This window comes from Lutra lutra, chromosome 15 (assembly GCF_902655055.1).
Source record: "Lutra lutra chromosome 15, mLutLut1.2, whole genome shotgun sequence".
Lineage (NCBI taxonomy): Eukaryota > Metazoa > Chordata > Mammalia > Carnivora > Mustelidae > Lutra > Lutra lutra.
The window spans coordinates 16308972-16322904 of NC_062292.1; the positions used below are offsets into that span (position 1 = coordinate 16308972).

At 55.4% G+C, this 13933-nt stretch overlaps 1 protein-coding gene across 1 annotated transcript in view; it reads left to right on the forward strand.

Moving 5' to 3' along the window:
• The first annotated feature begins 472 nt into the window (after positions 1 to 472).
• QSOX1 (quiescin sulfhydryl oxidase 1) overlaps positions 473 to 13933 on the forward strand; it is a 34119-nt gene continuing 20658 nt past the window's right edge. The window contains exons 1-2 of the mRNA XM_047704807.1: positions 473 to 816; positions 7709 to 7809. Coding sequence (XP_047560763.1) covers positions 555 to 816; positions 7709 to 7809 — 363 coding nt within the window. The 5' untranslated portion in view covers positions 473 to 554. The remainder of the gene's footprint in view (positions 817 to 7708; positions 7810 to 13933) is intronic.

Sequence of the window (13933 nt, forward strand, 5' to 3'; positions counted from 1 at the left end):
ACTTCTCCTCCGTGACTGTTGCCCTTGGACGGTCAAAGGCCTCAGCGGTGTGGGCACACGTCATGCCTGCGGGGTCATGATGATCACAGACCCGGAGACCTTCGTCTTCTCTCTCACCTGCTTCTAACTCACATCTTGTGGCGTGGAGGGAGCCCCAGAACTTTCTTGGTACGGCACGAATCGATCCAATCTATTCCAATTTACTCCTTTTCCGTTAGGCACCGGGCTCGTGAGAAGCCAAATGACCTCCTCGAGTCCCCGGCAGCCACCGGAATACCGGTCCGGGCCTCTGCCGCGGAAACGCCCCGCTCGCTTGGGGGTGGGGGCTCCCGGGCCCCGGCTGCGCTCCCCGCCCGCTGAGGCCGGAGGCGGGAACCCACTAGCCGAGCTCCGCGGCCGACGCGGACCGCGGGGCGGGGAAGGGGGCGGCACCGGGCCGCGGAGGGGGCGGGGCCCCGAGGCTCCTCCCCTCGACGGACGCCGGAGGAGCGGCGGAGCGGCCGGGCTCCCACTCGGCCGAAACTGGTGCGCAGTGGTGGGCGCCGCGCCGCAGGATGGGCTGGTGCGGCTGCCGCTCCGGGCCGCCGCCGTCGCGGCTGCCGCTGCTGCTGCTGGTGGCGGTGGCCGGCGCCGGCGCGGCCCCGCGCTCCGCGCTCTACTCGTCCTCTGACCCGCTGACGCTGCTGCAGGCGGACACCGTGCGCGGCGCCGTGCTGGGCTCCCGCAGCGCCTGGGCCGTGGAGTTCTTCGCCTCCTGGTGCGGCCACTGCATCGCCTTCGCCCCGACGTGGAAGGCGCTGGCCAACGACGTCAAAGGTGAGGGGCGGGCCGCTGGCGGGGGGGATCTCCTCGCGCCCCCCGGGGCGACCCCCTCCACCTGCCCAGCCGAGGGTCTCTCCCACCCAGCCCGCCTCCTCCGGCCCCGGCCCTCCGCCCATCTCTTCCTCTCTGCCCCTCGCACTTCCCCCGCGGTTTTCAGCCCTCACCTCCATTTTTGGCCCCCGCGCCTCGCAGTCTCTTTCCCCTTGGCCGGTGCCCCGAGCTGCTCCCCACTCCCAGCAGGCCCTCACACCTGCTCTGACTTCCTGTGGGTCCTCAGCCGGCTTAGTGCCCCCATCCCTGCGCTGGCCTCTCCTTTGTTCCTCTAGCTCTGCTGACACCTTACGGCCTCCTCTGCTGTCGCCTGTGGCAGTCCCCTTCCTCTCGCTTGGGGACCCGTGTCGCTTCCTGCCGAATTCCCCGGCTGCTGTGGGATCAGTGCTGGGGAGAGAAAGAATGACATTCCCTCTGCCAACCCCTTGGCTGGTTGACCCAGCTGCTCCATAGACGTTTTTTCCCAGCTTTACTTTGGAGACAGTGTTCTTGTGTGGGTTCTAGGCCTCTCCTGACCTGCTGCCTGGAGCTCATTAGCTTTTGGGCCACATCTTCTCTCTTCCTCTTGGCCACGCACCCTCTCAGACCCTTCTGTGTTAACCCGTGAACCCAGAGACCTGACTGAAGGCAGCCTCTTGGTGTGTGTTTGCCCTTGCTCCGTGTTTCTGTTCACTGGCCTGACCCGTAGCACCCTGTGTCCTCGATTCTCAGACCTCAATTGTGAGACATACCATTCGTTTACTAAGCCTGAGGGGTAGAGAGATAACAAGACCACTAAATGTATAGAGATTTGAAAGTGTACGCTATTACAGAAATGGTAAATTAAAACAACAACAATAAAAACCTTTAGAACTGAAAAAATATGGTCATAATAGTAGTAAATATTTACAAGTGCTTCCTGTATGTCTGACACCTTTCTGGGTAAGTACATGACATGCATTATCTCCGAGTTTCCTTTCCAGAATTTGAGGATCTCTGTGGTGTCACACAGTTGCCTAGCCCAGATAGTGGGTGTTTGGTGGGTGTGGCGGTGGTGATTTGTTTCTGATTTGCTGTCTCTGAATGAAGCTACTTCCTGATTGTGGTGCTAGCTAGGGCCCTATCTTGGCTCCCAACTGAAAATGATCACTGAATGAGGACTGTGGGGGTCTTAGGGAATAGGTCTCTTTCTAGAGAGAGAACTGGAACTGCTGTTTCCTTGCTACTCTGTTGGTATTTCCTTTTTTTTTTTTTTTAAAGATTTTCTTTTTTAAAAAATTCATTTGAGAGAGAGTGAGAGCACAAGCTGGGGCAAGGTCAGAGGGAGAGGGAAAAGCAGACTACCCGCTGAGTGGGGAGCCCAACATGGAACTCCATCCCAGAACTCGGGGATCATGACCTGAGCTGAAGGTAGATGCTTTGCCATCTGAGCCAGCCAGGCACCCCTGGTATTTCTTAATCAGCTCAACCATTCATGGTAGAATAGTGTACTTATAGGTGTTGGTTTTCAAAGTTAGGCTCCCATGTCCCCCAAGCAGTTCACATAATGGTTACTGAAGGGGCCAGATGGAAAGATGTATACATCTCTTAGCCATGTGGTCCTGGAAAGTTATTTTTAACAAAACCGATGAACCATTTTATCTCTAGTGTACATGTGGACATGTCTGCATGCTTCTTTGGTCCCATCACCTCAGTGTGCCATGTCTCAGCCGCTCTTCACACTGTTTCAGTGATACCAAAACATCTGGGCAGGGCAAGGGGGAGGAAGAGTGTTGAACATGGAACTGGAACACCTGAGGGGACATTAGGTGCTCAGGGGACCTTGTGGGCCTGAAAATCACAAAAATCCCCAGATCAGTTTCCACCTTGAGGCTATGAGAGGTCTCTAATGGCTGCAGAAAAACTTAATCTAGAAGACTCTTCTATCTTAAGAATGCTGGAGGGAAGGTTAGCTTCCAGCTGACTCATGTGTTTGACCTCTTGCAACCCAGAGTTTTCCAGTGAATTGCATAGCCAGACACTGACCCAGCTTACTCCTGGGTGAGGGTTGCCACTTCCAAAAGGGGTCTTGCCCTAGGGCATGGAGTGACAGTCTTCCCCTAAGAAATGCAAATCGAAACTCATTCTCCAGGAAGGACAATGGAAGCACCAAAGTCTGTAGAGATGAACCACAGTCAGTGGGAAGTAGGAAACTGGAGATCTCCCAGGAGCCACGGGGACGGCCTTAACAAGATTGCGTTGGCACTGGGGTGGGGAGTTGGGGGAGAGCAGCGGCTGAATCTGGTATCAGCCTGCGATGATAGAGACTTCCCCCACTCCAGTCCAAGGGTAAGGCCCTGCTGGAAGCCAGGGTTGTTCTCACATTATCTCTGTATTACTGAGTTTCTTTGAGAAAATGGTTGTGGGCCAGCACAGGGCTCGAACACCATCTGGGGCCTGTTGGAGTGTGCCCCCCGCCTTCTGCCAATGGTAAGAGTGTCTGGGGTAGGAGCAGTGAGAGTAGTGTGGAAGGTCATCGGGGGGAGAAACATTTTGCAACCCTGCCCAGCTGGCCTCGCATTTCATCTTGACTGTCTAGGGCCCCTTTATTCAGTGACTTGTGGGACGGCTTCTCTGGGGCAGTTGTCCCGACGGCCAGAGCGCTGGCTTCCTAAGATCTGGTCATCCCTTTCTATTCCAGGACAGCTCTTCTTGTGTTACCGTATGTTTGGGAAATTGATTGTGTTCATCTTAATCTTCATTACTCTTCACTGGCTAATCAATCCATAAATATTTGTTGAGTGACCTCTGTGTGCAGAACACTGTTTACATTGCAGTTTGGGAAATGAGCTACACACAGCGGGAGAATTGAGAATTGACAGCAGGGAAAAGCCGCGTTCGGGAAAGGCCACAGGAGTGGCTCAGCCATTTCTGGTCGGAGCTCAGGGCAGGGTAGAGTCACCGAGGGCTAATCTGTCACCAGGCCTTCATTCAAGCAGTTATTTATTACACACTTGCCTTATACACTTGCCTATGGGCCTTTGCAGGCCACTAGTGCGCATAGATATACACTTTATGAAAAAATATCTGTGATTCGATGGGGGATTTTCGCTGTTGTTTTTAACAAGTGAGTAACGCGCCCAACATTGTACAGATGCTGGAGGAGGTTCTTGAACCCGTTTCTTTGGCTCTAGAACCTAGGCAGGTGGAGAGGTGGGCGAAGGAGGAGGAGTCCTCCGGGCTGGGAAAGTGCCCTCTGCCAAGCTACGGAGACGGCATTTATAAGGTGTGGGTGTTTGGGTAACACTGAACAGTGGTGGTTTGCCTTCTTTTCTTTTCCACGGTGTAGGCCACCTCTCTTGTACCCCTGTGAATGCCTTAGTGCGGAGCCTGGCACAGGGTAGGAGCCCACTGGACACTTACGCAGGCCAATGGTATGACCCTCACAGGAGTCCTAATGAGAATGTAGTGACCAAGCCTGCTGCTTGTGCTATGGCTCTCCTGGACTCGGCCCTGGGGTGTCAGCCAGGTAGGTGTGAACGCCAGGGAAGGCATTTTGTCTATCCCATGACCTCACTGCCCAGAAGTCTGCAGCAGGGAGGAAGGGATGCTGTGGTGAGGGCAGGGACTGGCTAACTCCCTGTCGGGAGGACTCCTGGAGACTTGGATGGAGTTCTCACCACTTGACTAGTTCTTGCTGGTTTGGGTGGATCTGGCCTCTGTCTTAATAGGAGCTTGCTTAACATGGGAGGACCCATGGGTGTTTGTTCGAGTTGGAAAGGACAGGAGAGACCATCTATCCTGGTCTTTGTTGGACCCATGAGGCGCAGAAAGGAGACATGTGGAGCTCCTGGTGGCCACTTCTGGCTATAAGCAAGTCATGTGACTCTGGGTCAATGCCCCTTCCTGGAGTGGTGAGTGGGGGCAGGGATACTGCCTCTGACTCCAGAAGGAGCCCATGACCCCCCCCCCCACTACAGGGCATCTCCTCACTCGCCACCCAGAGACCATAGATGTCCCCACCCTTCCCCTCTCCATGTGCTCATTTACTCTGCTGTTAATAGAGTAATAGAGAAATTACTTTGCCAGGGCAGTAATTGCACCAGGAGACATTTTTCTCTCCAAGAGTAGGGCTGGGCTGATACTGCTAATGTTAGGTGTTAAGCCTGCAGGTGGTGATGTGTAAGTCACCTGACACTTGAGAAAGCCTCCCTTGCCCGGTTCTGTTCCCCGCGGACAGCAGTGCACTTTACTTACTTGCAGCTTTGCATTACCGCCCAGAGAACGGTGCTCTCCGTTCCGTGTACTCTCTGTTCCGTGTACCGGGACTAGAATGAATGGTCAGGCCCATGGTTATTAGTAGCAAACCAGCTGTTCATTGTCACTATGGCTTATCAAGGTAGTGACATTGATATTCCTGAGAAACATTCCTTAGCCAGGACTCTGAGCACCTGACTGGCCCCAGCCTACCCCCCCCCCCCACCTCCCGAGGTACCTGGGGCAGGTAAGCAGAGGCACCGGTTCTGTTTCACAGAGGGACAGGGAATCAAGGTATAAAGAAAGATAAGGAGTCAAAGAGCTACCCGGGAGCAAGGGGCTAATATTCCCAGGCATCCCTTCCCCAGGTCCCAACTAGGAACACCCCACTCTGCCCCACCCTCCCTGGCTTTCCTGGTTGGGAAGCCGGCAGAGTAGCTCTGCTGTTCTGTCTTGGGCCCTCTTGAGACCAGAGGTTCAGATCCCAGATTCACCGCTGGCGCAGTGCACCTCGGGCATGGTTCTCGGGTAGTTTTTTCACAGGGAGGAAAGCGGGTCTGGAGAGAGTAACTCCTGTCTCCCTGGAGGTTCGTTGCACACTGAATGAGATAAGGTAGACACAACGAACTCTTCGCCAACTCTCCATACGTGTGATAACGTCATCTACGGCAGTGACTGGGTGCTTGAGTTAGAGTCCTGTGTCGCTTGAGGACAGCAGTGTTTTTACCATTGTCTCTTGCATGGGGAAGGTTGTGATCAAAGAGCAAAAATAGAAGCGTGATATCCTGCCTCGGGCGAGGGGGCGAGGGAAGAGAAGTAGGTTGGAGTCTGGGGCCCGTGGAAAACTTGGAGGCTTCAGTGCTTTTTTTAGAGTCGTGGGGAGGGTGCGTCTCCCCCCATCCAGGGGGAGTAGTGGAGAGAGGTCATCTAGGGCATGCCGTAGATACCCCCTGAGTGCTAGCTCCCTGTTCTTTCCCCTCCCCATCCCTTCAGCCTTCGTGCCCCAATGGCAGGGGGCAGACTCTGGCCCCAGGCATGGTGGCCTGTGCTCTCGGAGAGGACAGGAGCAGCCGAGGCCTTCAGTCCTTGGTCACCTAGCCAAGTGGCTTTGTGAGACCCCTGCCGGCCCTCGCTGGTGGAAAGACAAGAAATTGTTCCCCTTCCACCCTTTTGTCTGATCAACTTACTCTTTTGAGAGGTGCCAAATCTCTCCTGAGGGTCTCCCTGCACAAGGTGACCAGAGCCCGAGATGGAAGACAGAGCCAAGTCTAGAGTGTGGCAGATGGCTGTAGGGGGTGACCTGGGCCTCCCTTGAGCAGGGAAGAAGCCACAGAAGGGCAGCCTGTGGTGCTCTTGCCTGTGATCCAGGACAAAACCCTATACCTAGGCAGCTCTTCTCGTATGCCTCACCTTTAGCCCTCGCCTGGACCCGTTATGCTGGGGCAGAGCTGGGAGACCCCGTTCTGGCACTGGAGCTGCTGGGAGCCAGCCCCTGGCCTGGGTCGACTGTGTCATGTGGTCAGAGGTCACCTAGTGCGGGCTGCACTGTTGGGAGGCCGGGCAGGGATGCAAAAATGAAGAGGCATTTAGGGACTGACAGGCTTGTGACCATGGAGGTGGCCAGAGCAGGGCCCTGAACACGTCGCTCACCCAGACGGGCCCCCTGTCAGCTAAGTGACAAGCTTGCAGTCAGTCTCTCCCCTTGGTCCCCAGGGCTGGCCTACCCCGTGTCTGCACCCAGTTAGAGCTCTGAGCCACATGTTGGGCCCAGGCCATCACCACCCCACGGTGTGTGTGGAGCTTGCCTTCCAGCCCAAGCAGGCTTGCTGTAACAGGGAACTTTGGTAGGTGCCTGAGGGGCCCCGGACCCAGGCTCGGGGGCCCTGCCTGGTAGAGAAGTCGGTTTTCTGTTTCACAGATCTTGGGCCGTGGCCCAGAATGGTGCCATTATTTCCTCTGCAGGCGAGTTTCAGTGGAGGGAGGCCGGCAGCCTGGAGCCTGTTGTAGGAGCAGGTGCCCAGGCAGCTCAGGGAGCCTTTCATCTATCTCCTTCCAGACTCTGGCCTCAGGGCTTCTTTCCCGGTGGTCCCTCGCTTCCAGGTGCCTTTCCCTCCCTCCCTTGGGCTGCCTGCCTCCCTCTCTGGCGGGGGAGCCAGTCCTCACCACCTGTGTGCCACCCGGGCAAGCGGGGCTGACTGCCAGTACCTTCCCGAGCATCCACTCGGAGTTGCAAACCTCACCCTTCTGGAACTGATGCTCTCTAGAGGGCAGCAGGGACAGAGGCCATGTCAGGGGTCGCCGGGGGTTCAAGCTCATCTCACATCTTTCTTCAGCCCCTGCAGCCTCCGTGCCCGCCCCCCCCCCCCCCCGAATAATGGAGAAACACAGATGCCGTCCCAGGAGAGCCCGCCCTGTGCTACTTAGCCACGTCCTAAGCACGGACTGAGTGTGGGATGACCAGACCATCTCAGCGTTCCTGAGGAAGGGATGCCCTTCCTCGGGAGAGCCCCAGGGGCAGGTGCTCTGGGCATTGGTGTGGCTGGAGTGTGGCACGGGGCAGGTGAGCAGGCAGAGGTGCCGGCCCCTCTTACTGACCTCATTGTTTTTCTTTTCCTTCCAGACTGGAGACCCGCCCTTAATCTCGCTGCCCTGGACTGTGCTGATGAGACCAATAGTGCAGTCTGCAGAGACTTCAACATCCCCGGCTTCCCGACCGTGAGGGTGCGTGACAGGGGCAGGGGAGCAGGTGTGCTGCTGGAGGAGCGTGTGGCTGGCTGCCCCATGCCCCCCTGGCCCCGGAGCTCCATGGGTCCTCCCATGCTTCTGGGCTTGATCAGCTTCGGTCACAGCCACTAGAGCACTGTCCCCGTGCTTGAAGAGACCCCTGCCACAGAGGCAGACAGGGGTATGAATTGGGAGGTTCATTGGGTCTGGCAAGTTCTGCCCCTTAAAAAGGAAGGGGCTGTGGCAGGGGAGGGTAGTTATGATGGGCTGGTTTCAGCTACTCTGATTTGAGCTGTGAGGTGGTTATCGCCTGGGCTGGTGAGATCCCGCAGCTCCCAAGGGCCTCTTTCCATTTCTTCTCCCTCCTGACTCCCAGCCTTAGAGGCCTGCTCTAACCCTATAAACCCCAGTTCGGGCTCTGACCTGCACACGGTCAAGATCAGATTCAGGAGGCCTGATGATCTTTCAGAAAATACCAGCAAGCTTCCTCCTCATCAGGCAAGTGCCTTGAATCCAAGTAGCTCAGAAGTGACCTGTCAGAGTAACCTCACCCCGTGGTCAAACGCCAGTGCCTCAGGCAGCAGAGATCCCCATCACGGGAGTCATCACACCCGGCACATGAGGGCTCTGTCACCCCGGCTCTGGCTGAAAGTAGCGTGAGCTCTCCAGTGAGGCCTTACCTGACAACCTGCCCACTGTGGGGCATCGACAGCTTAATTACCATCTGAACAACTTCCAAGGCTCTGGGAAGCCGAGAAGGGCAAGGCTGTGCAGTTACACTCAGTGCCCTTCCAAGGGCTCAGGCCCAGCTATAATGCAGTTAGTTTGCTTCCACATTAAAGAATCAGAACCTCTCTCCCTACCTCCAGCTGTAATTAGCCTCTTTCTACCAGAATGGCATCTAGAAAAGCATTTCTTCTATAACCACTAAGAATAATCCGGAAAGGCCTCTGAAAGCTAAAATGCCAAGTATTGTCCCCTGAACAAGATATCTGAGCTCAGGGTCCTCAGGTTCCAAGCAGAACCATGAGCCGAATCTCAGCCTAATTACTCCAAGAGAATTTGTCTGGAAAGCCCGGCTCCAGCAGGAATGTCCAGCTTGAACTCCATGTGACCTTTCTGTTCCTCATGCCCAGTGAAATCCTGCTGGGCTCGAGATCCCCACAGACGGAGAGGGCTCCGTCCAACGTTCTTGTTACCACTTGGGGACCAGTCCTAGGCCCCAGGTTTAGCCAAGACCAGACTGGTCTGGGGAACAGGTCCTGCCGTATCACTTAGAGGCCCCAGGAGAGAGATGGCTTATCAGTCATCTCTTTCAAGTCAAAGACCTCCCTGGCAGGGCCATTGCTTTGCCATATCCTCCTCCCAAAACATGTAACTGAAAATATTCCAAATTACTCTTCGGGGGCGGACGAGGATCTCTGTTGCTTTGGCTGAACCAGGGTGGGCAGCCCTGTGTGAAAAGTTGTGGGAAAACCAGTGCGTCTGGAAGAGTCCTCGTTCACAGGCTGCTGCTTTTCTCAGCGAGGACTGGCCCTGGGAGTCCAGCCCCCTGGGAATGGGACGGGCATTGGTGCCAGGGCCAGGTCAGGACCTCCGGAGGGAGAAGGCAGGTTCTGTGGGACCTGGCACCCGAGGCTTGGTGTTTCTACCTGGGAGAGGCCGGGGCTCGGTGGGTGTGAGGGAGGTCCCCAAGTTCCCCGCGCCTACCCAAGTCACGCAGCACACGCAGCCTGAATGCCTCGTATGATTAATCATGTCCTGCCCCGCCCAGCTGGCTGTGGGATGGGAGCTGGGAGGGCCCAGAGCTGGTTGTCTAGACCTTCCCCAGCCTCCACACGGGCAGTGCCTGGCTGGGCCTGGCAGTTCAGTTTCAGCCGGGAGAGGCCCTCAGTGCCCTGTCCTCTGGCCTTTACCCCAGGGGCCAAGTGCTTCTAGATCCCGCTGGGTCTCTGCTCTAAGGCGCGACCGAGTAAGATACGTACACTTCACAGAGAGATCCAGAAGTTGGTTTGTGTGTGATCGCCAGCTCGAAAGTTTCATAAAACGATATTCATTCTTTCTAAATGCAGTACACGCTGCTATTTTCAATTCCATATATTTTTTAAATTAATTTTTTTTTAAATTCTAGCTGTGATTCACTAAATTGATGCTACAGTTTAGGTTGCTTCTAATGTTTGCAAAAGGCCGCTCTCTACAGATCGTAGATCTCCACAGAGTCTGGCGTGCCTGTAGGCATCATGGCTGGACTCCCTGGGAAGCAGTGCAGACCCTCCAGGTCAGCCTGGCTGTCAGTGGGCTGGAGAGAGCGCCCTGTGGCCCTGTGTGCTGCGTCCCGGGGGCTGGGCGGGTCCTCACTCCTATGCATAAAGGCTGTGAGAACTCTAAGATGAGGGCACACACTGAACAGGGGAAGAGAGAGTGTTGCTGGTATGATGGACACAGACCCACACATGAGTCTGGGCCACCCCCAGGTACATATGTCATTGTCCCTTTCCTCCGCCTCCTGCCCCTTGTCACCATTCGCAGGCAATGAGCTTCCACTAGCCCAGCCTGTTTAGCAAACACCAGGCCCTGCAGGGCCTGCTGTGTCAGGGGCCCTTCAGACCAGCCGAGCTCAGCTGGAAGAAAACAAAGGTGTGGGGGAGGGAGGGAGGAACTAGCTGGCAGCAGGTTCCGGCTGGAGCTTAGGGAACCTAGAGGCTGGACCTCGAGGGGAGGGGCCTTGCCATGGGCCACAGGAGTGCCCTCAGGGGGTCATCCATCAGGACCCCTTGTAGCCAAAGGCCCAGCTGGGATTAAGATTGCAGAAGGCATCAACATTGGGGTGGGAGAGGACAGAAATCTCCCCTTTGCAAGATCCTTAGGTAATTGATGTGGGTTCAAATTCTGGTCCCACGGCTTACCACTGTATGTACTAGATATGACTCAGAGTGTTTAACAGTGCCTCGGCGACAGGCCTCAGTTTCCTTCGTCTCTAAAAAGTGGGATGATAGTATCTATACCTAATAGGATTGTTGCCAAGTGTGAAGTGTCTTACACGCGAGAGGGAGGAGACACCGGGTGGTATTACTTGGAGTTCAGTTAATGTCACTCGGCTTCCTTCCCGCTGTCCTGTCTCCTCCCTAAGTCACCCTGTGGAGCTCCCGGTAGCTCCTCTGTGGGCACTGCATTTAGGCTGTCCGTCTGTCCATCCATCAGCAGCTGTTGAGTGAGTTGAGTGAGTACTTGCCGGGGGCCGACTTGGTGCTCACCAACCCGCCGGCAGGCGGTGAGTGATCCATATGCGGTAGATGCCAGAGGAGCTCACCTGGGCTCACTGAGCCCTTTCCCTCACGTGTCAGAGAGGAGGGGACTTCCACTCGGTGTTGGAGGATGTATGGGTCTGGACTAGGAGGGGAGGAATGCCGGCCGGGGAGGAGGTAAGAGCAGAGGCCCTGTGTGGGCAGAAGTGTGTCACAAGTTGAGAAGACTGGTCTGGCTGGGGCAGAGGCTCCTGGGCAGGGTTGAGGCAGGGCTGAGGCAGGGCTGTGGCAGGGCCCTGAACTCAGGGCTGGGAGGTGGATACACTTTGGGGGTACAGAGGCTCAGCTGTTACCTTTATGTGGCTCTTGTGATGGGGGAGGTGTCAGAGGGGGTGACTCCTGCCTCTCTCTGGAGGAAGGATATGGGCCGCCACCCCCCTGCTGTCCCCCGGCCTCCTCCACAATCAGTCTCCAGCGTAGGAATGGTTAGGCGTGTGGATCCTCCTGGGCTCACTGTAAGCTGTTTGGAGATGGGGTCATTTTCCTTGGAACTTGTTTTAAAAGCTGGGCCTCAGTGTCATTGATGGTTGCTGCTGGGAAGCATGCTGCCCGTTCAGCCTTGACTCCTAGAAAGGCAGGTTTGGTAAGACCCACCTTGTGCCTTTGGGGAGCCGTGGAGGCCTTCCAGGAGCACCAGCGCTGGGGAGGGCAGAGGCTAGTGATGGAAGGAAAGGGTCCTGGTGCCAACCGCTCCTGGAAAAAAGAAGACTCACTGCTCACATCTTAAATACCTGTTCCCAAGGAGTGGTGGTGGTTTCCCCTAGGGAGGCACACGCCTCCAACAGCTGACTTAAGAAGGATGCCTTTTAATAGGAGGACAAAAATGTGCCCTGACTAGATTTTAATATGATTTTCACATGAGCATCTATGGTGATCAAAGGACAGAGAGGTTCTCTGTTGGACTGAACAGATGTTCAGTGTCCTAGACACTGTGTCCTAGACACTGTGGGGCTTGCCGAGATGCCGAAGTGTGGTCCTGTCCTCAAGAAAGTTCAGGTTCGGGGCACCTGGGTGGCTCAGTGGGTTAAGCCTCTGCCTTCAGCTCAGGTCATGATCACCGGGTCCTGGGATCGAGCCCTGCATCAGACTCTCTGCTTGGCAGGGAGCCTGCTTCCCCGTCTCTCTCTACCTGCCTCTCTGCCTACTTGTGATCTCTTTCTCTCTGTCAAATAAATAAATAAAATCTTAAAAAAAAAAAAAGAAAGAAAGAAAGAAAGAAAGAAAGAAAGTTCAGGTCCCAGGCCCATCATAGCCAAAGTGTAGGAAAGAAGGGCAGTGGAAGGTAAGTTTCAGAGTTTGGGTCAGATCCTGGAAGGCTTTGAGCACAGTGAGTTTGGACATTATTCACTGGTAATGGGGAGTCGTGGAAGAGATTTGAGGAGGAGGGACACGATCAGACTAGAACAGTGCCACTAAGCAAAGTGCAATGAGGAGCAGTTGGAGAACAAAAAGACGGAGCAGATGAACATTTCTGAGCTCACAGACTGGTAGGGACTGTTGCATTAGTCTAGGAAATAGGTGGTAAGCCCTGGTCCGGACAAGGCAGCCGGCCCAGAGCACTGCTGAAGAGTCACAAGGTCAAATTCATAGATCTTGTCCTCTGACTGGCAGATGGAGGTTGCGGGGGGAGAAGATGCTGGTCTGGTTAACGGGGAGCACATGGGGTGAGTCTAGGAACACAGACAGAGAAACAAGTTGGGGGAGGGATGACTCGGTCTTGGTCGGGGGGCTGGTACCCGTGTGGAGGGCACCAGGAGGAAACAAGTCTAGGACAGGTGAGGACTTGAGACAAAGGGTTCAGATGGCAAATCATTTAGACCAAGTACATGATGTTGGCAAGGAAGACAAGCAGTAGGCATGTTTGTTCACTCATGTACTTGCTCCCTCATTCAAAAACATGGACACACACACACACATGTTTGTGACAGTACTTCCCAGAGAAGAGTGTCGAGCTGATACGTGGCAGGAGGAGAGACTGGGGCAAGAGATCGTGGGGGCAGTAGACAGGAAAGGAGTCAGGGGAGCAGCTAGGACAGGGCTAGGGGAAGGCTGGGAAGGTAGCCAAGCAGGCCTGGTCAGTGTTGGATGAATCAAGGGAGGTGGCAGCAGGAAGGCCAAGAAGGAGCACATCGGCATATGTGGTACCAAACATGGCAGACCCTGGCCAGGTGGAGAGGGCAGGCAGGCCACCATGAGACACAGCAGAGAAAGCAAGTGGGGGGGCATACAGTGGGATCAGAGAGGGGCAGTTGGAGAGGCAGAGCAGACACTGCTTCGAGAAATCTGTCAGCCCAGGGAATCGGAACATGCCGTAACTGGAGCAGGGAGGAGGGCCTCTCTCCATTCCCATCTGCCTGCCCTTCCTGTCCCTTTTTTTTTCTTTTTTTTTAAAGAAATTAGATTAAAAGGATCGGAATCTACTTGCAGGCCTAGGGAAGTTGCTGGCAGAAAGGGGAAAGAGAGGTTAATTGACAGAAAAAAGTTCCCCAGAACATGAAGTGGGAGCCAGAGCTCCAGTGCTGTCGTCACTCTGGAAGGCAGATGGGAGGCTTCTGAAGGCAGGAGGGAAGGCCGTGTGTGTGACAGCACAGGGGAACATGGAAGAACATGGAGGGACTTCCCGTGACCCTGCACTTCAAGGACTGTGTCTCCGAGTCCCTGCATTCCCCTGGGTCAGTCTTGCTGGGGCTCCTGCCTGACCCCTCACAAGCTGGGCCCTCAGAACATTCAGCCAGGGGCCGGCAGGCTGCCTCTTGATGGAGGTAAGGCCAGCCGCCTTGCAGTGAGGCACCTGCTCAGATCCGGGGGAGGCTGTG